The 23945-nt window shown below is 44.3% G+C and overlaps 1 protein-coding gene across 1 annotated transcript in view; it reads right to left on the bottom strand.

Annotated features, from left to right (window-relative positions):
• Positions 1-1175: 1175 nt before the first annotated feature.
• The window catches only part of LOC309415260 (unconventional myosin-Vb-like), a gene marked incomplete at its 3' end in the record, with an annotated part of 151344 nt that continues 128574 nt past the window's right edge, over positions 1176-23945 (bottom strand). Inside the window, exons 28-40 of the mRNA XM_082012727.1 lie at positions 22021-22260; positions 21109-21206; positions 14998-15075; positions 11911-12109; positions 10959-11052; positions 9617-9760; positions 8301-8452; positions 7869-7958; positions 5504-5654; positions 4062-4347; positions 2756-2930; positions 1729-1809; positions 1176-1328 (exon numbers count right to left, since the gene is read on the bottom strand). Coding sequence (XP_081868853.1) covers positions 1176-1328; positions 1729-1809; positions 2756-2930; positions 4062-4347; positions 5504-5654; positions 7869-7958; positions 8301-8452; positions 9617-9760; positions 10959-11052; positions 11911-12109; positions 14998-15075; positions 21109-21206; positions 22021-22260 — 1941 coding nt within the window. The remainder of the gene's footprint in view (positions 1329-1728; positions 1810-2755; positions 2931-4061; positions 4348-5503; positions 5655-7868; positions 7959-8300; positions 8453-9616; positions 9761-10958; positions 11053-11910; positions 12110-14997; positions 15076-21108; positions 21207-22020; positions 22261-23945) is intronic.

The following is a 23945-nucleotide window of genomic DNA, read 5'->3' as shown; positions in this document are numbered from 1 at the left end:
ACTAACGCACTATCTTACAATTTTTTTTGTGTTAAAACATTTCATTGCTTATCCATTCCCTTTTCTTTTAAAACTTTTTTTTAGCAAGTATTTTTCATTTATCTAAGGCCTGTATTTGCACGACTGGTAACATTTTGGATGGCTATTCAACTGGACAGAATTCTTCCATGGACTGCTATGGCTAGGACTAACCCACTGAACAAAAGCAGTGTGGTTAATCTGTGGCCCAGATTAAACTGGGCTGCTTTAGCATGTCTTAACTACGCACAAGATTTTGTTACGGGCCATGTAAAGAGATCTAAGAACCTCCATAGACACTGCATGAAAGTTTTTGACTTTTAGAAGCACAGGGAAAGCCAACAGTAGGGATCAGGATGCTCACCTACAGAAGCAGCAGGAGGCCTATGGCAGTCCCTCGTCTCAAGATTATGTCACTAGGACAAAATCTTTGCAAGTCACTAATGTAGATTTGGTAATGGAAGAAAGGCCAAACTGCCAATTTATTTGAATTCCCAGGAAGCAGATGCACTGGGTGTGGTTAGGTGGAGCAACAGCATTTCTCAAACATAGAATTTGTGACAAATTCCATGTCAGTGGAAACAAGCAGCGTCCAAGCCCGTTTCCTTAACCGGCACGGTAAATACACATTGCGCCTTCTGCAATTTACTGTCTCAACTCACTATCGTGACAGTTACTAGCAAGAACAAGAGGCAGAATTGCATGTCCCGTTACTAATACATACAACACCGCCTAGCTATTAGACAACTTACATGTCCTTCATGGGAGCATAAGTGTCTCAGATTATGTTTTTCATTTAACTGTCATTTCTTCATAGACACCTATGAAGATTAAAGTTGTCTCCCACTCACTGTTCTTTTTTGTAAGTGGCTTTTGGAGATGATGATGGGTTTTCAATTATGTCAGCATAAAATCAAGCAACAAAAAATAAATCCACATTTCAAGTATCCTTATTCTGAGCTGCAGATTACCAAAAGAATCACATACAGATCAGTCTCTTTTTTACTGTACAGTTTAGCATACATTTATTTCTGCATATTGGTTCTTCCATAAACCTGTTTAGTCCATATTTAAAGAGGTCCTTAAATTCCTTTCATGATTTTTCTTTCTTTGCTGGAGGTCTCTGGGTACAAGAGATGGGCTTAATTATACTTTCTTCAGACTTTGTTGAGAAATTCCAAGTTGAGAGAAGCGGGGAGATGAATAGAGTCCATGGTTATGGAGGATGGGTTGAACGGAAACAAAACTGGGAACATGTGCTTGAAGTCTAACAGCAGCTGTGGGGGGTCATTTCGCTCTTGCAAGTGCATCTATAAGGTACGGGAGAAGAAAACAAATTTAGTATCAGTTATGGCCTTTTCTTTGCATTTGTCACGTTTAACATCATCAAAGGTTTGAGAACGCACACAATTTTAGAGATATTACAAAAAACAGCTAGAATTATTTTGTTCTCTATTGCAGCAGCCTTCCTCTGAGCAAGTATTTACAGGAGCTTCTACACAGACTGTAGGAAACACCACTTCAGAAGAACCTGGCTACATTTTCTACATGACCACAAAGCATACGTATGTCGCAAGTGTGTGCAAACGCAGAGTACTAAATTCAGGACAACGTGCAGCAGCACGCCTATTACAAAATGCCTGAATTAGTACTAATGACATCTGTATTAAATCATTATTATCTCCTCCACTTCACAACCCTTTAATTTACCTGTATGTCTCGTATGAAAGCTACTGTCACACGTTCTTCAAACTCATTCACAGGAGTGTAGAGATTAAGTATCTTTACAATCTGTTGAAAACAAAATATGATTACAGCCATGAGAAGCGACACTTTCTAGAATACAAAGCATCACTAACTTTTTGTCTTGATAGGGCCGTAACAAGTCTCCCATGACACTACTGAGAAGCAGAAGTAGCACAAGTATCATCCTAGTGTTCCTTTGCCTGTTGTAAGCTACGGTAAACCTCTGTGGACCTGTCAAAGTCACTTCTTATGGCAACGTTTGTAAATTAGGAGTAGACTTGAACAGATTTATACAGGGACATGGGTGACCACTTCCCAGTACTTCTGATGTCACCTCTACAACATTTCTCCTGATGCTCCCTCACTCCTGCTTCTCCCCTTCTACCCCTTGGCTACTCTCAAGAACACGTGTTCAAGACGGGCAGATGGAGATACAGGAGAAAGGATCCCCAAGAATCCCTGGAGATCAGATCACACCTCTCGCTTCTCCCTTCCTATGACATTATCAAATGAAGGCCAGGCAATCCAGCAGCAATGAATGCAAGTTTATATCCTCCTGGAGTAGAGTTTTAAAATTAAAGTCGGATCCAGCCAGCCTAAATGGGCAGTTCTCAACCTCCTGTGCCAAAGAGGCATCCTGCAGACCGAGCCAGGTTAGATCCTGGCAAAAGACAACAGGTGGGTTTATCATCTGTAATAAAATCCCAGGTGTCTGACTTATACCGTGACCACCTCAGGGCTGGGTTTCATCTTTGAGCGCTTCTGCTGGAGCTCCAGCGCCATCAGCAGCACTGTATGAGAGGAGCCGCTGCAACCGACCGCCTCTGACAAGGCTCAGTACCAAACGTCAGTCCTGAAAAGGACGAGTTGTCCCCACCGTGGGAATGGCACGCTGAGTCTGGGCAGCAAAGAGCTGGCACCAGGAGACCACCCTTTCCCACTCCTTTAATTATCGGTACCTTCTGGTGTCAATCTCTGCCCTGCTCCCTACCTGCTGGGTTGTGAGCGATGTGCACAACGAGCAGATGGCCTCAGCATCTTCCGAGGTTTTCTTTTTCAGCTGCAGAAGCTGTGCTGCCTGAATCAAGGGCTCTAAAGTTTGGGCTGCTCCACTCTGCTGCAGATTCTTCCCACGCAGCCATTCCTCCAGCTGGCTTATGTTAAACCTGGGTAAGCAGCCAAGATAAGACGTGAGCCAAGACATAGTTAGCATCTCAAAAATCCTCTACGAGACTCAAGGTATGTTGCACTGCTGGTATCTGTGGCTTTTTGTGATGCGTATTTGTGATACATGTGGCAAGAGACAACCACACCAAAGCTTAATACTCAACAACTCAAAGCAAAATTTATACTCCATGTGCCTTAGAAATAGACGAGCCATGTAACAGCTGAATAGCACAAAGGATGTGCTTTTCTACAGCATTCAGATTCGTTCAAGTTTCAAAAGTCAATTAAAATTAAGCTTTTAACAAGTTTTTAAATGCTAACAAAATCTTGCAAGGTACCCAAGTATCTTTGAAAATATCTATGGAAAAAATGCCTTTGCTTGTGTCCCCTCCCAGGCTCAGGGGGAACATGCAAAGGATCCGCTGTGGGAAGGGGAGAGGGTAGCAAAAGGAAGGTTTATATCATTTATACCAAGAAGTAAGTTGATAGATTTATGCCAGGGCTGCTAAATATTCATAATCCCTTTCTGGCAAGTTTGTACTAGCTGTCCTTTCAAATCTCAATCCTTATTACAACACTTGGCTAAGGCAGCAACAGGACACATGGGGCCCTGGTCCCAGCCCAGCAATAGTCCGTGCTGCTGCTCGCCTGCAGCTCACGAGAGGCCAGAGGCACTTCACACAGCGACAGGGGTTTGTCTTTAAGCTCCACCTGCAGAATCAGAGCCTTTGATGCTACAGCACTTGTTAGGTTAAAACCAACAGAGACAGCAGCAGCAGGGAACCATGGAGGCTTCTCCATCGCAACATGTAATCCACCCTACATCACCTGGTGTAGCCTGTGGGCTGTGCAGCCTTCCTGCTCAGGCTGGGTGAGGCAAAGCTGGGGAAAGCCCACCCCAGGGGTAATTACTATAACGTGCATTTAATTCACAAGCCACACAGCAAATTGCGTTGCACAGGGATCACACAGTGGGGGCTAACTTTAACTGCCGCCGCATCAGTCTCCTGCTGAATCCAGTTTCTCCCCTTACTTATGCCACTGCATTTTCTTTTCCTATTTCTACTTCCTTATAAAATTAACAGAACTTCCTTAAGCAGGTACATCCCCGCCCCAAGCCCGTGTCCCACCTTAGCTGCATGCCTGTGCTCCACGAGCAGACATCTTTCCTCAGCAGGAGGTTGTTCAGGGCGACCGCGTTGATCATGTAGAAGAGCTGCTTGAAGACCTGCTGCACAATCTCTGGGTCCAGACCCTGGTCACACATGATGCCGTGGAACATGTTCAGCTGGCGAATGATTGCGTCTAAGCTGTAGGAGCTGTCACCATCTGCCATGCTGGAGGAGCGATTCCTGTAGCCCATAGGTTTGACACCAGAAAGCCCTTGGATACTCTCATTTTCCAACACTGCAGACACTGAAAAAGGAAAAAAAAAAAAAAAAAGCTGAAAAAGCCTGCATCCACCTGTAAGTCACTAGAGGTAGGAACTGATCCTCCATGGAGAGTCATAAACATGCAGCAGTCTCAGTGATGCACACGATAAATGCTGGAGGTCTGAAAGCAGGACAGATCCACGAATTGCTAGTTTACTGTGCTAATGTGAAATAGTTGAAGCATACAAAGCATCTGTAAGGTCACACTTTTTTTCCTTGGTGTTACTACACAGAAATCACCATGCTGCAGAAACTGGGAACACCTCTCCTTTGATCCGTAATCAGTTCTCCCTCTGTGAATACCCACCACAGAGCCTTAAATTCTACACTTAAGGTGATTAATTGGCTCAAAGGATTGGGAGAAATAGAGACAGATTAAAAGTAATAAAACTCTTACAGCCTGAGTAACAGATAGAGGATCAGGACATCGTTCTGCAAGGAGCCGAAGGAACACGCAGCGATGGTAGGAGGTGATATCATTGGATACAGCCAGAATTTGTGCAATGACATTTGGAGGGCAAAGGGAAAGAGTCCCAGATATAGAGGAGACCAGGTTGGGAGCTCAAGGAAAATGTCAGCAGAGCTAGAAAATATAAAGCACTGAGAACTGCTCCTCAGCTTAGCAAGGAAGACAGATTTAGCTGAGGAGGTAACTCTTTGCATACTGACTGGCACACCCTTGCAAAACAAGGTCTTAGTCTCTTCTTCCTCTTCCCAATTCCCCCATAATGTGCATTTCCACCCAGAAAAAATTAAACCATGAACCTGGTCTGGAGTGGAACGCTGTTCCTACGGACCCACCAGCACCACCTCACCTTTGTCGCTAACTCCCCAGCAGAAAGGAAGGAGGAATTTTCTATCAGGGGGAAAAAACCCTCATCCCCATTAGTTTCCATCATGGGGAAAAATAAAATCTCCTCCAGGTTTGCCTCCCTAACACCAGGTCACTGCTAACACGAGGACCTGCTCCAAACCAAGACTTTTTTTGGAACACATGCCTGTCTGCCAACTGCAGGCTTTTCCTTTGGGGAAGAGTCATGCTAGCACTGTACAAAGGTCTGAAAAACACTCAGAGTAGATAATTACAGCAAAAAGAAAAAACAACAACCCTCCTAAAAGCTACTGCACTCTGTACTCACCGACCATGGGTTGGAGTATGCCCTCTGCTATCTTAATGAGCTGCTGGTAGATCTGGATGGAGAGGTGGCTCAGCACCTGGCGGTACTCGGTCAGGTCAAAGTTCTTGAGACAGTGCTCGTTCTGCTTAGGTGTGTTTTGTGTCATGAAACCCTGGGCAGAAGGAGATTACAACACCTGCTTTCATTATTCCACCCATTTATAGGCCAGTAAAATCCCTGTATTAAAAAACCCCACACCTTAGAGTACTGTATATCCAGATATGTTACCGAAGTACATTTTTACTCTGTTATAGGAAAGATCAAGACTCATAAGTCACCTTTGATTTACTCAGCCGTTTGTTCATAAATTATTACCAGAGGGCTGCTTTTTGAAGAAAAGCATCACTAAGTGATATGTTTTTCATTTTAGCTTTAGCAAGGAGCAACGTTTGTATTAACTGCAATCTGTACATGAACTAGAAAATCACATTTCAGTCCCTGAGAAACTTCTTTTAGCTATTTGTTTACCCCTGTGAGTTGCAATTATTTACGGGAAACCAAGTATTTTTAGATTAAGATATTAGAAAATGGACAAAAAAAAATGATAACCACATACTGTATATGCTCTGACAACATTCTAAACTAAAGTTCAGAAATCTCTCCAAGCAACTGAGTTTATTCCCTGCCTTTTGCTGAAGCAGCAGCTGATCTCTGATCCTGCGAACGGATGCTGTAGCCCTGAGTTCTGGGCTCAGACGTTAACGCCAGTTTTGCTGGCAGAAGCAAATGTGATCTAACTTAATTTAGTAACTAACACAGGCGCTTCAATTGCCTGTTCATACGGTCTTATCAATCTGGTGTCAAAAAGAGAACTATGCAGCTTTTTTTGTTGTTTGCTGACTGGCATAATGAAAAAATACAACATGTACAACTTGAGTTGACTTCAGAATTTCTCATTTTTCCTGACTAATGAAAAAATGCTGTGCTCCTTGCACTGCAAGATTTCATTTAGTTTGTGATTTTTTTAAAAACCCATTTTCTTAAAAATATGTTGGATTTCAAACTAAAGTTAACAGTATTTGGGAAACTGCTCAGAATGTTTTTTCCCCTGTTTTTTTGCACCGAATTATCAACTGAATTTGCAAATAGCTGGTTCGTTTAACACAATGAATCATGGCAAAGAATGTGAAATTTAAGTGTGGGAGGTTTTTTTACCCTGCTGGTTTTCTGGGAAGGATTTTCTTTCAATGTAATGTTGTTATCCAGGCAGAAGAGGGCAAAACAGAAGCATAACTATTAGTAAGTATTATCTAAATTATTTTTCTTTCTTAATTTAAATCTTGGAAGTCCAGCACTGAGGTTTAACACACCAGTCATTATCTTGTGAATGACCTGAATAGTTAATTTGATTCCATGATTTTTTTTTTATTTATTCTTAAAGCTTGATTGCTCCATATATCTAACACAAATCAAGACTAAATGAGAAATGACATAATTTGGCTCTGCTGAAAATTTTAATACCCAGAACATATGGCTATAAGGATGGCAGTGTGTAATGTATTGAGGACTGTGACTATCTGATTTTGTCGGAAGGGATCAGCTACAATAAAACTTATTTCACGTTAGGAAATATAACTGCGGTGGCAAGTTATTAGAGGATTTCCTTCCCAAATATTACATTATGATTATACATTTTTGCTCTCTCAAAGTATGGTTATTCTGAATTAGTTGAACAGAATAGGAACAAAATAATCAGTAGAAACTTTCAGAATAAAATTGCAAAACTTGCAACAGTTTTCCACTGTCTGAAAACCTTAGTTAATGAAAAGATAAAGGGAAAGAGCCTTCAGAACAGCCTACCAAAAGGAAATCCCCTGTTCGGACAACTCAAAGTGCATGGTTGACTACAAAATCCAAAATATTCTGTTGTGTGTTGTGTTGTAAGGGTCCTGGTTTCAGCTCTCAAATGTCTTGTCTCGGTGCAATGCCCCATGAACCTCTGGTGTAGTTCATACTGGATGTAAGGAAGAAATGTTTCACACCAAGGGTGGTGAAACCCTCGCCCAGGTTGCCCAGAGACGTGGTCGACGCCCCATCCCTGGAAACATCCCAGGTCAGGCTGGACGGGGCTCTGAGCACCCTGCTCTGGTTGCAGATGTCCCTGCTCACTGCAGGGGGTTGGACTAAGTGGCCTTGAAAGGTCCCTTCCCACCCAAACCATCCTGTGATTCTAGGAGCTTCCTCGTGTTACATCCAAATTAACAAAGGAGCCAAGTCAGAGATGACCTCGTGTCATAGCCCGAGGGAAGCCACTAGAGCCGGGAGACCTGAAGACCCTTCCCTGGTGGAACGCCAGAATACCCGAGATAAGCGACCAGTTTCTTACCGCATCTCCGCTGTACTGCTTTAAACAGTGCAGGAGGCGACATGTGTTTGCCAGCCAAAACGACGTCATCTGAAAATCATCGTTGTGCTTCTGGAGGAACAAAATTAAAACATGTGAGACTCCCCTCCTTTGGTGGGGGAAAGCTGGCATAGCAAGACAAAGTGATTTTGAGTTTCCCCGCCTAGATCAGGAAGCTTTCTCTCTGCAAATGGGCAGCATTAACCATTTGTTCCCTGAAAATTTTTTTTTAAATCTGTAAATGCACACAATTTTATTGATAAGATCGTAATTTTCCTTGTTCTTTCTAACAGGGAAGCTATGAGAGTGAGTGGGTTGGAAAATCACTACAGGAGCTGAATGTCACACACTCTGATGTGGTTATAACCATCTCACACCATCTCGACGCCCAGACAAGAGAAGATGGACACCTACCTTCAGCACTTTTTTAATGCCGTTGATGGTGGAGGTGAGCAAGGAGTGCACTTTCTGGTCATCATTGATGTAATCCGCGTGTCTGATGCACATGTAGAGGATGTAGGCAGGAAGGCAGGGAACAGTAGCAGCCACTGCTTGGGGCTTCAGATCTAGAAAGGTGTGTTGTTGTTTGTTTTTTTTTTTTTTAATTAAAAAAATAAAAAAAATCCTCTTAAAATTCACCAGCTGCCACGTGAAGCAGGGAACACCACAGCTGAAGACAAGGCAAACCCCTCTCTTCCCCCAGCCCTGGGGAAGCTGAGATTTCAGTTCTGCAACTTGCATCCCTCTCTGCAGCCTGGACACAGAACCAGACGTCCAGCTGCAGGACAGACAGACCTGCTGGAGCCGGCCAAAGCAGAACCACCGCAGCACTAGGGCTCGGGAGGGTAGCACAGTCTGCGTTGAAGTTTGTGACACCATCCCTTTACAGGTCCCTTCCAACCCAAACTATTCTATGATTCTGTGATCCCACTACACCTTGCGGATGCACAGGTAGCGCTAGATCTTCTTTATCATGTAAAAGCCTACCCAAGTAGCACACAGAGAACCTTAGAAAAGCTCCCTGAAGCTTTCAGGAGTATCTCCCACAGGTTATAACCCCCTTGCCTCTGAATTCATGATGTGGTAAATCACTCTTTCCCTCAAGATACTGAATCCCAATGGTAGCTGTGGGAATTCGCAGCCTCTAAAGGAAGAGCCTGTCTGATTAGGGGAACTTCAAAGGCCACAGCAGTGGGCTAGCACTGCTCTTTCAACACCTTTTAGATCCTCACTAGACTCTGCTGGGGTTAGAGAGTGATGGTAAACACTGACACTTAGCCAGGGAAGCGTGACTTCTCTACCAGTGTTGACTAAGGGGATGCTGCAGCAATTCCTATCAGACCTTCCAGCGCAAAAGAGCTCACAAATTTATTATCCATTCCCTGTTGTTATCTCATAAACCAAACTACCTTTGTTCCATTGCTGGCAAAATCCCTGGGGTCTATCCTTTGCTATCCCCTCCCCATCTATTACCGCATCATACAAAGCTCAGCAAGTTACTGCCTGCTCGGTTTCCATTTTTTGCTATCCCTAAGGATTATATCCATGCTGGTCTGTCTGCTTAGTGCTGCGTGCTGCTTTTTTTACCTACCAAAACTGCCTTCACCATAAACTTACAGCCCCAGAGGGATTAATTTGAGAAGATCTGTCTATCCTGAGATCTCAAGTTTACAAACTCTCCTAGGCAAGAGAAGAAGGAGCCAGGCACAGGAGCAGAGCAAGTTCTTCACCTGTAATCAGGTTTCGGATGAGGAGTGGCTCATCTTCTTTATAATATTCCAACATGCCCTGAAAATCCTTCTCCTTTCTCTGGACAGCAACTTGCATGTTACGCTCATGCCGCCTCCTCTCCGACGGTACCGTGGCTTGGGATGCTGTGAAGAGAAAAGAGCACGAAAGGTGGTACCTGGCAATCGAGAACTATTCATGTCCTCCATTAGCCTTAGAGCAGGCACCAGGTCAAAGCGTTGTATATATTGAGTTTCCAATAATGTCATCAGCTTCGACAGATTTATAAAAATATAAAGAACCAGGTCTTGAATTATGGGTCAGCGGTAGTTCTGACTCTGAATGAAAGAAAGCGCAAAAGTTGGACCTAAAGAGGAAAATATGAAGTCATTTTTTATTTTCCAAGGAACTACAGGCTAGAAGGTAGTAACCCTATTGGAAGCTTTTCAGTGTATCATTTTCAAAGAGGGGGAAAAAAAAATAGCCAGGCAATGAAAAAACATTAAGCATCACATCTTCTGGCTGGCGGTAAAGCCGAGGAACTGCAGTGGCACACCATTGAGCGTTGCGCTTCCATAAAAGTTTAATAAAACAGGACAGACCAGCATGCAAGTACTGCAATAAACAGCAGCCTGCTGCATGCAGATTACCCTGACGGAGACCAGCTGTGCTAGCCATGGAAACCCTCCAGTTATTCAGCTTCATTTCACTTAATGCCTAGTTTTCAGAAATTAGCTCATGAGAACAAATTTATGTGATTAATCATGGCATCTCCAGAGAATGGGAAGCTCCTTCTATACAACACAGATGTTGTGTTTGAGGTGTTTTCTGATCAAGCAAAATACACATATAGATTTTAATCTTAAATGGTTTTAATTCCTCTCAAAGTTGCCAGATCAGAGCAGTTGCCTGCTAGCCACTGGTGTCCTCTCTATGTCTCTGCTTGGGTCACAGCACTGACAGCAACGAAAGCAAAAAGCTTTCTTAAATACCCTCCAAACCAAGCATCAGACCAACGCCCCCAGAAAGCATTCTCCTTCCATCACTTCATGGACCCTCTTCCAAAGTTACCTTGTGCAACCACGTTCACAAGCTAAAGCTACAGCAGCACAGCTGTACTTGCTCAAAGGCAGCCTAAGCATGACCCAAGAGCTTCACTTGGCCTTTTGGTTCCCTGAAGCCATGCCAAAGATGAGCTCAGTACTACTCTAGTGTGCCAGAATGAGCAAAGTCTTACTTAAATAGAAAGAAAAAGATAAAAACCCGCAGCTCTCTACGGATGGCCAAAGGACTGAAACCAGAGCGCTGTTCTACCACCCCAATGTTTATGAACAGCCAAGTCACCTTCAAAATCTTGGACCTTCTTCATGTAAATCTTCAGCTGCTTCTTCAGCTTCTTTTCATTCTTTTCCAACTTTTCTAACAATTCTTTAAGATCCTGAAAAACAGAAGATGCATTGGGTTAAAAAAATTAAACCCAAGAACAAATCATTTTGGGGTGAGTTTGAGACTGGAGTCACTCGGCAGCCAGGAGCACACAGCCTGGTGTATGCACCACTACTGCACGGTGTGAGCACCCTGGTTGAAGAAGAGCCGTGCTCTTCCTGGATCGCTCAGAGACACCCTTACCTACACCACAAAGACCGCGGATGTTGTGCGCCTCCTTTTTCTAGAAGTAGCCAGCAGGCAATACTCACCGCACACCACCCAATGCATTTTTATTCCTGGCTGTTAATCGTATTTAAACCGTTCCAACACTATTTAGATACTAGAGTTGCTGCGAAAGGCAAGCAGCCCTCACCTCATCTTAGGAACAGCCACTGCACACAGGCAGACCTTGCGCACAGATACAGGGGGTGAGCAAGGGAAAATTTACCATCAGCCAGGCCAACTTTTTGGAGTGGCAACTATCCCCCACACTCTCAATAAATTCAAGTAAAAAGAAAAGATTGTGTGGTCATTGTGCATAATTACAGAGTATAGGGGTCCCCAGCGACTTCAGCGATCTCATTTGCTGGGGAGTGCCACAAGGCAGACAGGCTTAAAATAAAAGAAAAAATAAAAAACAAAGTTCCTAGGGAGTCACAGGAGTCTCACAGCCACTGAACAACAGTTCAAGGCCAAGTACCCATGCTCTCAAATGCACCAGTGGAAGATGCTGAAGGATCTTGCAGAGAGTTTAAGAGGGGTAGAAAAGACCCCAGTGCCTTCTCCTCTCCTTCATATTTCCTATCTCCTTCCTTTCAACTTGTTTTTTTTCCTGTTTCTTCGGCTGTGTTTCAGTGCAACCCCTTACCAGATTTTCATTGGTGAGACGTGTAATTTCTTGCTGAAGTCCAAACTCCACCTGGGCCTCCGGAGACAGCTGCAGGGTCTGCAGGAAAGCTTGCTGCTGTTTCTCCATCTCTTCTTTCATTGCATCCACCTGGTTTTTTAGAGCTTCTACCTCTTCCTCATGCTCTCTTCTCTGATCCTGGAGCTGTGCTTCCAGTAACCTGAGAAAAGAACCATACCGATCAGCCTGTGACTTCAGCATCGTGGTAGTAACCACCATTTTGAGTTTAGATCCTTCAAAGTCAGCCAACTTGCAATGTTTCTAGTCAACCTCCCTATAAAACTGACACACAAAGGGGTGCTACGGTTATTATTGCCACTTTAGTCTGTCATTTGCTACACTGCAGGTTAAATACTTTTGAAATTAGAGACATGAGATCAAAAGTTTGATTTTTTTTTTTTTTAAATAAAAGGAAGGAAAAAAAATTCAAGAGCTCCCTTTTTTCTGTATCACAAATTTGTGTTCCTTTACTCTTCCCATTAGCAAAAGGCAAATGCACAGCAACAAAGCAGTGCAGATCAACAACTGCAGGGTTTTTTTTTTTCCAAAAGCTCAGCTTGAAGAGTATTTGTTCTTGTGCTCACCCCCTTTCAAACATCAGTTCTTACTCTTGAAAACTGAACTGTACGTCTTGCAAATGGCTCCGTTCAGCTGGACTGCCACAGGCTGCGTTTGCTACTGCTGGGAATTTCAAGACAGACAGAAGCTGAAACCCTTCATTCCTTCTAGTTGTTTGTAGAGCTGCTATTTATCTTTGCTTAAAAAGAAGTGTATTCACGTTTATCTCAATTTTCATTCAAAAACTACCTGCAGAAAACTATGCACAAGGCAATTTTCCGTCATCTTGATCAGTTCCCGCTTTCATCATTGCTGGTGACTTCACCAGGACTCTTCAGCAGGGAGAAAAAGACTTGTTTCCTTGTACTCCATGACATGCAAACGCTAACACCATGATACACAGCTGACAGACACCACCAAAACCAGCCCTTCTACCCACTTTCAGGTGGGTACTCAACTTTTTGTCTGATAATTTGTCCTGCCACCCTCTCCTACCCCCTTTCCCTCCACCAGCTCTCCCTCCAGCCCTGCCCTGAGCGCAAGGACAACCCTGGGTGGAAAATGCTGAACTAAAGGGTTAGTAAGGCATTTATTTAGTGCATTATCCAGCCATTTGCTAAACCAGAATGCGTTTGTTAATTCAGTGGAAGGATTCGTCACTGAGGTGTTAACTGTCCTCCCGTACACCCGTGCTGATGGGGATGCTGACAAACCTGGCAAGTGACACGGTAATTGATTTTTTTAAGGGTATACTCTACCCTCTGCTAAATGGAAATTTCCTCATTAGTCCACCACCAGCTCTCTCAAGAAGCCTGAAATAAGTGACTCCAGAAGGGATGAGGAGTCTGAGAAAGGGGCACCAAGCCAGAAACTACAAATTATTAGTCTCTGTCACCATCGTCCTGTGTAGTCTAAGAGAAGGAATGACCCAGGGATACAACCAAGCCCGTGTCCTTGCTGCAGCTCACGGATGTGCTCTCCTGGGCAGAGCTACGGACAGCCACACACCTGGCTCAAGGGCTTCGGCTCCTCTGGCATCGGATGCGAATGGCAGTTCTCAAAGATGAGGAAGACTCTGGTGTCAGTAGCTTAGCCTTTACCCAGGACATGCACAGACACGGAGCTGTGCCGGTGGGGAAAAAGCTACAACTCTTTCAGGTCCACTGGGAACTTCATGTCAACTGTTTCCCTGCAGGAACAATTAACTATGGAGGTGGTTTTTTTGTTGTTTTAGGGTTGGTAGTTTTTCTTTTCCTTAAGGATCATATGAAAGAACACATGCTTTCTATGGAAGATTTCTGGATGAGAAGCATTAATCATTCTCCAGTTTGGTTTTTCGTTGTTGTTTTTAGAAGATCTAAACAACCCCATCTCTACTCCCATTTCCCAGTAAAGGATAGGAAAGGATATTTTCCAACTATAGAAACATGGACAATAATGTACTCTGCCTCGTAATCACGTTGTCGGGAGTTATATTCTTAATAGGCCTGGAAAGAACAGGCCCACCATGAAATAATTATTAAGCGCTTAATTTTCATTTTATTTCTTCGTGTGGGTTCAGATTAACTGTGAGCCACCCTCAGAAAAAACACACTCCTCCTACAAACTCAGGTTCCTACATTGCTTTGAAAAACAGATGAATTATCCCTGGTATTTTTCCTGTTATCGCCTGGTTTTACTCTGATCCCTCTAGATGTGACCTCATAACCACCCTGGAGAGCACAGACTGATTAACATTTAATTATCAGCTCTTCCAAGCAGCAGGTTGACCCAGGAGAAGAATCCAGGAGTCCTTCTGCCTTGCCTTAACCTCCAGTTGCGTTTTTAAATGTTCGTTAGCTTGGAGATGAGAGATCATTACAGAACCACCAGCATCCCCAGGAGATATGGAGGTTGCAGGTATTGCCCCGGCATGTCCCGCTGGGGTATCTGCCCATCAGACCAGGACATGGGGAGAGCTGTGGAAGGATGGCACTGTGTGCCCACCACGCACCTTCCTCCTTGTACCTATGGGCAACGCATGGATGCGAGCACACAATCCCTGGGAGCATGCAAAGCAAACAGCATCGCAATACAAGCATATGGACTCCACTTCTGATGTGTCAAGGATTGGGAGAAAACATGTTAGGGAGGTGCTATATCTTAGCACAATTTGGGAAAAAACATCTAAAAATGTTTTTTTGGGGCTTCCTGGAGATTACAGCTTCCCAGCAACTTTATTACACAATTTCTCATTAACGTAACATAATTCTTACTGAATCACAGCTTGGGCATTAATGACAACAGCCACCATCAGCAATGCCCAATTAAAATCACAACCTCTCCTCTGAAAACGAGAGGAGTGTCTCCCTTCTTCCCCACCTCCAGCTGCTCCCACAGAGGATAACAGGTCCTACAGAGGACAACAGCAGAGGAAGAGAAAGAAACAAAAGGGCAAGCGAAAGAGGGAGAGAGGAGAGAAAGCGGTGGGGGAAAAAGAAAGTGTTTGACCTGGCAACTTGCTTTAAACCTTGATAAGCCAAGCCGAGCTCTCCATCTTCATTGAGATACCCCCAGTCCTCAGTCTTGCTAGAAATAAAGGACAGAAAAAGGAAACAAGAGGACAAATAAAGACAAAAGGTCAATTGCAATAGAAAGGGAAAAGGTGAAGAACCCTTATCAATGTAAATTTTTTTTTTTAAAGCACACTTTCATGACATTGTATTTCCTTTTCCACCATGGTAAATGAGAACCGTGCTCTGGTTGTGCCCCGTACGACACCCCTGGCTGGTGCAGCTTCTTCTCCTCCCTCCCCAGCTGTGAAACGTGTGCTCGTGCAGCCCTTTCCTCCCTGACCCACCGCAGCCGACACAGGAACCCAAAATTGTTCAGGTCAGAAGGGACCATTTGAGATCACTCAGTCCGGCCTCCTGGCAGGTTATCATCATTCCCGAGGTGTTAACTGTTTTTACCAAAGAAGCCCATTCCTGGAGGTCAGAGCCTGAGTTTTTTGTTTCTGTATGGCTAAACTGTTTCCCACAGAATTGCAAGGAAAAGCTGGCAAGCCCACACCACACCAGGTAGCTCAACTCCACATTAAAACCTTATGCTTAGAAACCAGGGAAGAGAAACAAGGACCAAGAGAGAGAAATGAGAGCGCAAAAGTCAGCACGAGGGGTAAGGAAGAGGTGTCCGAACACAGAAGGGGTTAAAATGAAAAAGCACAGTGATCCTTAGCAGCTCCAACAGGCTTCCTTGCTTCCCTCCCCCAAAAATTAACTATTTTTGAGCTAGAACAGCCCACATGCACTCCCAGCCCACAGTACAAACACAACCCAACCCCACTGTTTCTTGCTGACAGCTTGAACAGTTCACTCCTCTTCCAGACCTTCTATGCTCAGCACATCTCACTAACAAGACATTTTTAAGACACGTTTCTTTATTTCCTTCCTTCTGCAGCAACTTCCACTGATCTAAAATAAATTCTCTTCCTTCTACTTCAGTCGAGGGTCTCCTCAATCATCAAGTCAAACACATCAGCCTTTCCTCAGAGCAACCTTCGGTCCAAACACCCCTTGGATGTTTGCTTCCTTACAGCCATGTGAGATCCAATCTCCTCTGTACCCATCCATGCAGAAAAATGCCCAGAAAAGTCTAATCTCACTTTAATACTAAAAGTTTCCTTTTAACAGGTGTTTTTTTCAAGTTACAAAAGGCAGGAAACTAATTTATCTTCTTTAACGAGGTGTTGAACACATTACAAATGAGTGATGTGAGCTAGTCAACCTGGCCCGAAACACTTGCTACAACGAGATTTTACTTGGCTTCGATGCGAGTTTGAAAACAGTTTTTTTGGGGGTAAATAATAATAAAAAAAATTTCATTAAACTTTTAGAGAAAAAAGAACCAAGCCAAGATGCATCTCCTGTTCTGAAAAGAGGTGTAGCAGATGACATTCCCTGGTAAGGAAAGCTCTGCATATTTAAGTGTAAAAGCACAACACACAAACTTTCTACAGCACATTTTCACATGAGGAAAGCAGTGAGAACTGTGGTGGTGCGGCACTACCACAAAAGGACTCAAGAGGTGTCTCACCGCTGCAGAGAGATGGTATATCCCTTCCATCCTGGTGTGCCAGCATAGCATTTCTCAAAACTGGCAAACATTTCAGGCATCAAGATTTGAAAAATTCATCTGGTAAAGCCGTATGTATGAATTTAAATTAAAACCTTATTTTTACCCATTTGTCGCAGGCTTCCAAAAGGGTCTTGTAGGCTGACAGATACAGGGAGTGGGTTTATTGACCTGATTTGGGTCAGTTTGTCAGGAAGGTATTTTTTTTGGTTCAGATAATCTTAACAGAACATGTACTTAGGCACTGAAAAACAAGGAAAAAAATCCATGAAGGATCCTCACTATTCATTACCTATCAGTAGCCTGGGAAATCTCACAGGATGAGCAGCACTTTTAAGAGATGCATTCTTCTGTACAACCTCTGAAAAACAGCTTTCCTTCCTTTTTTAATCGTATGCATTGTGGTAAGTGAGGAAAGCAGCTCAAGGGGGTGCCCTTATACTGAGACAAAACCGCCCTGGGAAATAACCATTCAGTCCATGTTCACCACAGTACTGGCTCAGAGATCACCGAGATCCCCTTCTCCCAGAAGTTCATATTGACCAAGACATTAAAAGTCAATAGGGGTCCTTTCTAGCTAATTAGTTAGTGTATGTGCCATAATAATTTCCTAAAATGCTGGGTAAATCCTTCTCTCAAACAAGGTTGAAAAGAAAGGACATGATTCACAGCTTCATTTCTCCTTTACCCTTATCTTGGAGGTACGGGTCTGGGGGAGCCGCTGGCGACCTGTGGCTGGCAAACTGCCTTCATGAAAGGGAGAGAAATTCCTGCCCAGATGCCTCCTTCCCCTCCTCTGTGTAGCTTAAAGGAGGTGCACGTGTACGAAACCCCAGACATGTTAATTTTAGCATCTTCAGATAATCATCATCTCTTAATAAAGAAAAAGGGGCATTCCTTTTCAAACACAGATATGCTTTTTTTTTTCCCCCCCTAATTAAATGGAAAGCCAACGCACATCACAGGAGATAAGACAGAGTGGTAAGCAGTGATAAGAGACACGCTGGAATGTGGTAAGCAGAGATATGAACCCTTCCCATGTGATGGCCTCTTCCAGCTGCAAAAGCATCCTCCACGTGAAGCCAGCATCAGCCCTTCACTTTGTACGCTGGCTGCGGGTGGGACTTATCCGGCAGAAAAAAAGAAAAAGCCACGTACTCTACAAAAATCACTTGGAAGTTATCACAGAAGTTAATTTCCAAGACTAAGCCTGATCTGCTTTGAGCTGCCAGGTTATTATCTCTAACATCATCACCTGGTCTTTTGTTGGCTTTACATTTCTGCCAAGATCAAACAGGCTTGAAAGAAAGATCCCAAGAACTGAAACAGGGAACAAGCCTACTTAACTTTACATTCAGTTATTGAAGCAGAAAATTAGCTGGAAACTAACTTGATGCTTTTCCCTTTAGCAGCTGAAAGTCAGCGGGGCAGGGGGGGGGGAGGAAAAAGATGAATTCACTGAATTTATAAGGTGCTGCTTTTAATTCAAACTTCCCCTTGACCTGGCATCAGAGGGATTTCCCCTGGGAGTGGCGTGGAGAAAGAGAATCGCTATGTGGGCAGGGTTAGCAGCACCTGCAAGATTTCCCCGTTTTCCTCCTGCTGTATTTAAAAATCCTGGATTATATAGACAGAGTGAATAAAAGGTCTATCCCACCAAAATAAAGCCATACTCCAACCCCAGCCTAAAGAGCTAAGACGTGATGACTTCAAGCTAGGAAGGACCCATGGGTGGACCACGGCTTTATCACGTCGGTCAGACTGGATCGACGGAAGAGCACCTGCCTCAGTTAGAAACAGCCAACAGAGTAAGAGGTATCAGGGTAAAGAGAAACGGGAGTGCTTCTTGCAGCACAGGTGGGAGAAAAAGTGACTCTTGCTTGTTAATCCCACTGCAAAATTGCAATCCCACCAGAAAAGCTTTCCATTAAAATATTTATTCATCAAGATTAGAAAGAGAAGGCGGTTTTATTTCTCACGCTGACACACTTGCTATAGAGCTGCGTAAGTACGAATGCAAATTTGTGCAGGAGGAGGGAATGTTAATTTATATCGACAAATACAATAATCCATGCTCCCCGAGCGTTTGTTTTCATCTGGTTTATTGCCATCGACTCCAGCCTAGAGTTTATAAACCAACCCAATATACAAACAAATGCCCAGGGAACCTATAACGGGGAAGCTGGTGGTGATTAACAAGCCATTGGGTAAATCACGGCAGAAAATCAGGGTGAGAGTACATAGAGCTATCGCTACTGCATTGCAAGCAGTAGCTCCAGCCAAGCTTCATGCGAGAGGTAGATAAGAGAGGTAACAGGAAACTGAGCCTGGAGACTGCAGATGTCCCCTCCCAAAATTTAAGAGGCCAAAATCCACCAAGGCCTGATCACATGAACTTCTTAAACTGCAGCTCACCTGTGCAATGGCAAGGAAAGGGTGTGGAAAATGAGATCATTGCAGCATTTTTGATGATTTCTGTGTGTGATTCCATCCTCGCCGCAGGAGTCTGGAAACTAGAACGGCTGAAGAAGGACCAGAGTCTCCTGGCAGGCGGAGTGAAAGCAGACATGTACTCCAGGATGGCCAAATATCAATTACCACTGGGGAGCGATGATGCAACCCATACGTACAGATCGGACGTATGCCCCGCAGAAGCGGCAACTCTTATTTTAACTCCAACTCCTTCAGCAACATCTGAACACAAACTAACCACCCCTACTGGAAAATTCAGTTTAGGGTGTGATTAAAGCTGTGCCTGACAATGGGATTTCACATCCTAGTGCCCACAGCTCCAGGAGAAAGTCGGAAGGAAATAAGAGAAAATCCACAGAATTCATTAAGTGACCCAAAACCACACCTTGCAGTAGGAAGCACACTGAGCCCCATTGATTTACTGACAAAAAGGTGATGTTTAAATCAATCTCATCACCTCTACTGCAGGAGGGGCAGACATTTCATCAGCAAGTTCACTTCAGGAAAGCAAATATTCAATGACAACAAATTAAAAAAAAAAAACAAAACACCAACCCACCAAACACTGGTCCTGATCCAGCCAGACATGATGCCCAGGCGAGAAACCAGTGTCACGAGAGTCCTGGAGCCCAGCAATCCCCACTGCTCCACGTTCCTGGGCTGAGGTGAAAGCTGGCAGCACTAGTGCGGGCAGAGCCTCAGGCCACCCCGCAGGGTTTTAAGCCATGTTTCAATGCAATGCATATGGAACCCAGCCCTTCCAGCAAGCCTGTCTCTGTACTCACACGCTAGGAGATCTCCACAGGATCTCCTAGTGCTTTCCCAAGAAGTAAAATAGACACAAATTCAGAAAATCCAGCCCATACTATGGCAGGAATTTGGGAGACATACAGCACAGACACGATGACCAAAGTTGACTGCACAGCTATATATATACTGAATTTTTGCGCATGAATCCGGGCACATGTATTTCCCATTACACCTTCTTGGCCATCCAGTTCTGAAAGTATTACGCAACTTTTTGCAATTTTTCATATTGCCTTCAAAGATGGTGTGCCTTTGCTCATATTCATACAAGTATGAATAAAATCCTAATTAAGTCATGGATTTTCCCAGCGTGGACTGCTAACAACCTTCTGCAACCAGTTTGCAAAGTGGCAAAGTATACTGTGTTATTAAAAGCCATTAATCCACAATGGTTATGTCCTCTGACTACCTTGCTGAATGCAAATTATTTAGGAAATAAGCCTCAAACATCTCTACTTGTCAAGAGAAAGGGTGATGAACATTCAATTTCCTTGCAATAAAATAAATATTTATTTTATATATTACCTTGCTGTTTAATCCATGTAATTTTGTCTTCTTACAAGATACTACTTTTTATTTGATGTCCTCTTGGATAGCTGCAAGGATTGATTTAATGCCTCGCAACGTAAGCCCATTGTTACTATAAGAACAAACACATGTTCACAATATTAACCCTCACTATGGGAAACCTGTAATCAAATGAATGTTCCCAACTCTCAGTTTAGATGCAAGAAAACCAATAACGTGGGTGTTGCTGGCGAATACAGCATGTGTTTGTTAGCTCAATTCACTATCACAGTCTTTTGCCTCTGGGAAAACGGAACGGGAACCATGCTGTCTTCCCAGCATAGCATGAGGACTTACTTGAAGTAAGTAACTCTTAAATGCCTCCCAAATCCTAGTCTTGCCACTATCTGTGTACTGGAAGCAAAGTCAAAACCCAGTTTTGCTCGCTTCCATGTTGGCTTTTCTACCTGCCCAATACCTCCCCTCCCTTGGGGACACGCTACCCCAAAGACAAGGGCTCCTCGACTGTTACAAGACCTGCATCTTTGGTCCCATCTTTATGGCCCATCGTGACCCAAAGTCCAGAAAACAAACCAGAAGCTGGTAACTCTCCAAAAATGCTTTGTTCATTTTGGTCTGGATGTCATCTCTCACACTTTGGCCAGTCCCTCCCACTGCTGGAAGAATTTGAGCCACACTTACCGGTTCGTCTCACACATCCCTTGGTAGGCTTCAATTGCGTCCTCCTGATCAATGTGCTTGTCACTGTTGGGCCAGCTGGCATTGGTGGTGATGCTTTCCTAAATTCAACATGCAAAACACAGCAGCATGACATCCTGTACATCTCCTCCCATCTTTCAAAGTTCCTGACACTGAACAAATCTCAGCCATCCTTAAGAGAGCTTCCTCGGGGCATCCATCAGACTAGAGAGTCTCTACAAATTCATGTGCATGCAAACAGACAGCAGCAGAGATTAGGAGATGGAAGGAGAATGCAGTGAACCTGGGAGCGAGATAAGGCAGGTGTGTGGTCTGAAATACAAAACATACCAAAACCTCAAGGAATTATAAGGCAGTGAATCAAAAAGCCCAAGTGAGAGTTTTCAGAAAATGTACTCTTCCATCAAAACAAGCGCTAAACAAAAAGCCCTCAAGCAGCTGTGAGGGGACAGGCTCTCTTGCCTACACACCCGTAGAAACACATTACAGCTGCACCAGCATCAAGTGAGCAGAATCTGGTCCAGAAGCTCTTTTTCCCTACCCCATTTCCTTGCAGAATAAGCCAGTTGTCACAAAGCATCACCGGGAACGTCTCAGACCACCACACCTTGGTGCAGGGCTGGAGAAGTTGTTCCTTGGTGTGGGCTAGACATCATCAGGTCTGGGGTCAAAGACCTTACAGCGGTACAGGCCACCACGGGACATATAGTCCTGGGCTGTCTGAAATGACGTCATGGACTCTATCTTATCCATAGGCAGAACCTCCTCTAACCTCCCCGCACCATCCTGCCACCCAGAGCCTACCAAAGCAGCAATGGCATTGCTCAGGCAGGCAGTGAATTTTCAGCAAAGGAGCGGGAAAAGGAAAAGAAAATCCATCACCCTCCCAATTACCATGTTTTTGCCCATCTCTTTTTGCTGGGCTGCCTTCATAATCTGTGTCCTCAGGATGAGCACCTCTTCCTTCCGCACTTCCAACTCCTCGTTGGCCGATTTCAGCTGATTCAGCAGGAGGTTGTAACTGTCCCGAATATCGTTGGACGAGTTGTTCTGGGTTGCTCGGTCTGCGATAGCTTTCCTCAGCTCATTAAGTTCATTTTTCAGCTTCTTGTTCTCCGACTCCAGCTCTTGCCTCTGGAAAACACCAAGCCGTTAACCAGGTTAGATAAACCATCTTGCAGTGTCATCCTTTTCTGAGACGCCTCTAAGGTAATTCAGTTACCAATGATCACAGCTGGATGATCAGCTCATGCCAGGATCTGGATTTTGCTGTCAGTCCAGCCATATGAGCTTCAGAAACGATTTTTGCTGTAATCAGCAGCCTGCTTCTACTTAACAACACTACAGGGTGACACAGGGTAGATTTCGTTATTTGTTGACACTATTTTTAACCACAAAAGCAACCTGTTAGAGAACCCCAACACATTCGCTTCTTCTCCACCCCTTCTCCTTCTCAATCAAGAAATCACCACAACCCCCACGACGTTTAACTCATCTTTAATATTCATTAGATAAGCCGGAAGATGCCAATTTACATGACCCTTCATCACGGCAGGCATCCCATGAGGTGATACAGCGGTGTGAAATCCCACTACAGCTTCTTTTCTCATACATTTTGTAATTCCCTCACCCCGGTGCAACGTTTGTAGTTGGGAGATTTCCTCACCCTGACGTTGTGTCAGCTGCTGGCACTTGACAGGCAGGGGCAATACCGTACAACTTTGATGCCAACTACTTCTGCTGAATAATGACGCCTGAGCATCATCGCCGTGTTCGCTGAGACAACTGAAAGGCTTATTTGCTTTTGCATGACAGTAGCAGACAGAAGAATAAAACTCAGCTTAGACAGCCTTTATTTCAGCGTTTCACTATGAAGCAGGTGGTAACGCCATGTTTGGCAGCTCTTCGCCAGCACCCAAAACCCACCTGGAGCATCCCAGCTGGGTCAAGAGCAGCTTCGCTCCTGCAGACGGTGCAGTCCTTGCTATGGGTCACAGGCGGGGAGGGACAGACTCCTCGGCTGCTCACAGCCCGAATCTCAACAGCCCACCTTCAATTTTGCACCAGATCCTCCACCACCAGCTGCTGCACGGTGACACCCAGGACTGCTCCCTCCTGTCCCCACGCACCCAGGTCCATCAAGCAACACCAAAACCCGAAACGTCATCCGACTACCGCGTAGCAAAGCCAGAGATGCCTGCAAGCCAGCTGACAAAGTCTGGTGTCTGACTTGGGGTCAAGCTCTTCCCCAGGGACTGACCGACCCCCGTGTGGATTCTCTAGTGTCTGCAATAGCAGAAGCTCTTTCCCCACTGAGATCCAGGTGCTTCCCTCTCCTTGCTGCCTTTTCACCCTTTCCACAGCTTGCTCGCACAATCCCTCTTATCTATGAGATATCTGCTTCGTTATCAGCTTTGGCTGAGGCGAGCTAATGAATCTGACAATGACTGGGGGGGATGGGGGCAATTTATACAGTTTATACAGTGTGTAGCTAGCACAGCTGTGTAAGCTCGTTTCCATAGGAAACGGGTGTTATAATTATAAATCCTTTCAAATTATAAATAGCATGCCTTATCACAGCAGAGGTGTGAACAGAATAGCTGATCTGGCATCTGGACGGACTCCTAGCTGAACAAACACCATCAGTAACGGAGCATAGCCAGGTACTTTGTACCATCTGCCATTAAAAAAAAAAGAGGGATAAAAAATACATTCAATCCAGCAATTCCTCCACATCCGCGTTAACCACAGCTCAGCAGAGGGAGCGTATGAGACGCTAGCTTTTCTATAACTGTTTTTTCAAACAAGAGTTTGAAAAG

The sequence above is a fragment of the Phaethon aethereus genome (genome assembly GCF_964289735.1).
Source record: "Phaethon aethereus genome assembly, chromosome: W".
Taxonomy (NCBI): Eukaryota; Metazoa; Chordata; class Aves; order Phaethontiformes; family Phaethontidae; genus Phaethon; species Phaethon aethereus.
Note: the sequence above shows the minus strand (reverse complement) of the source record. Positions and strands in the feature narration are given on the sequence as shown.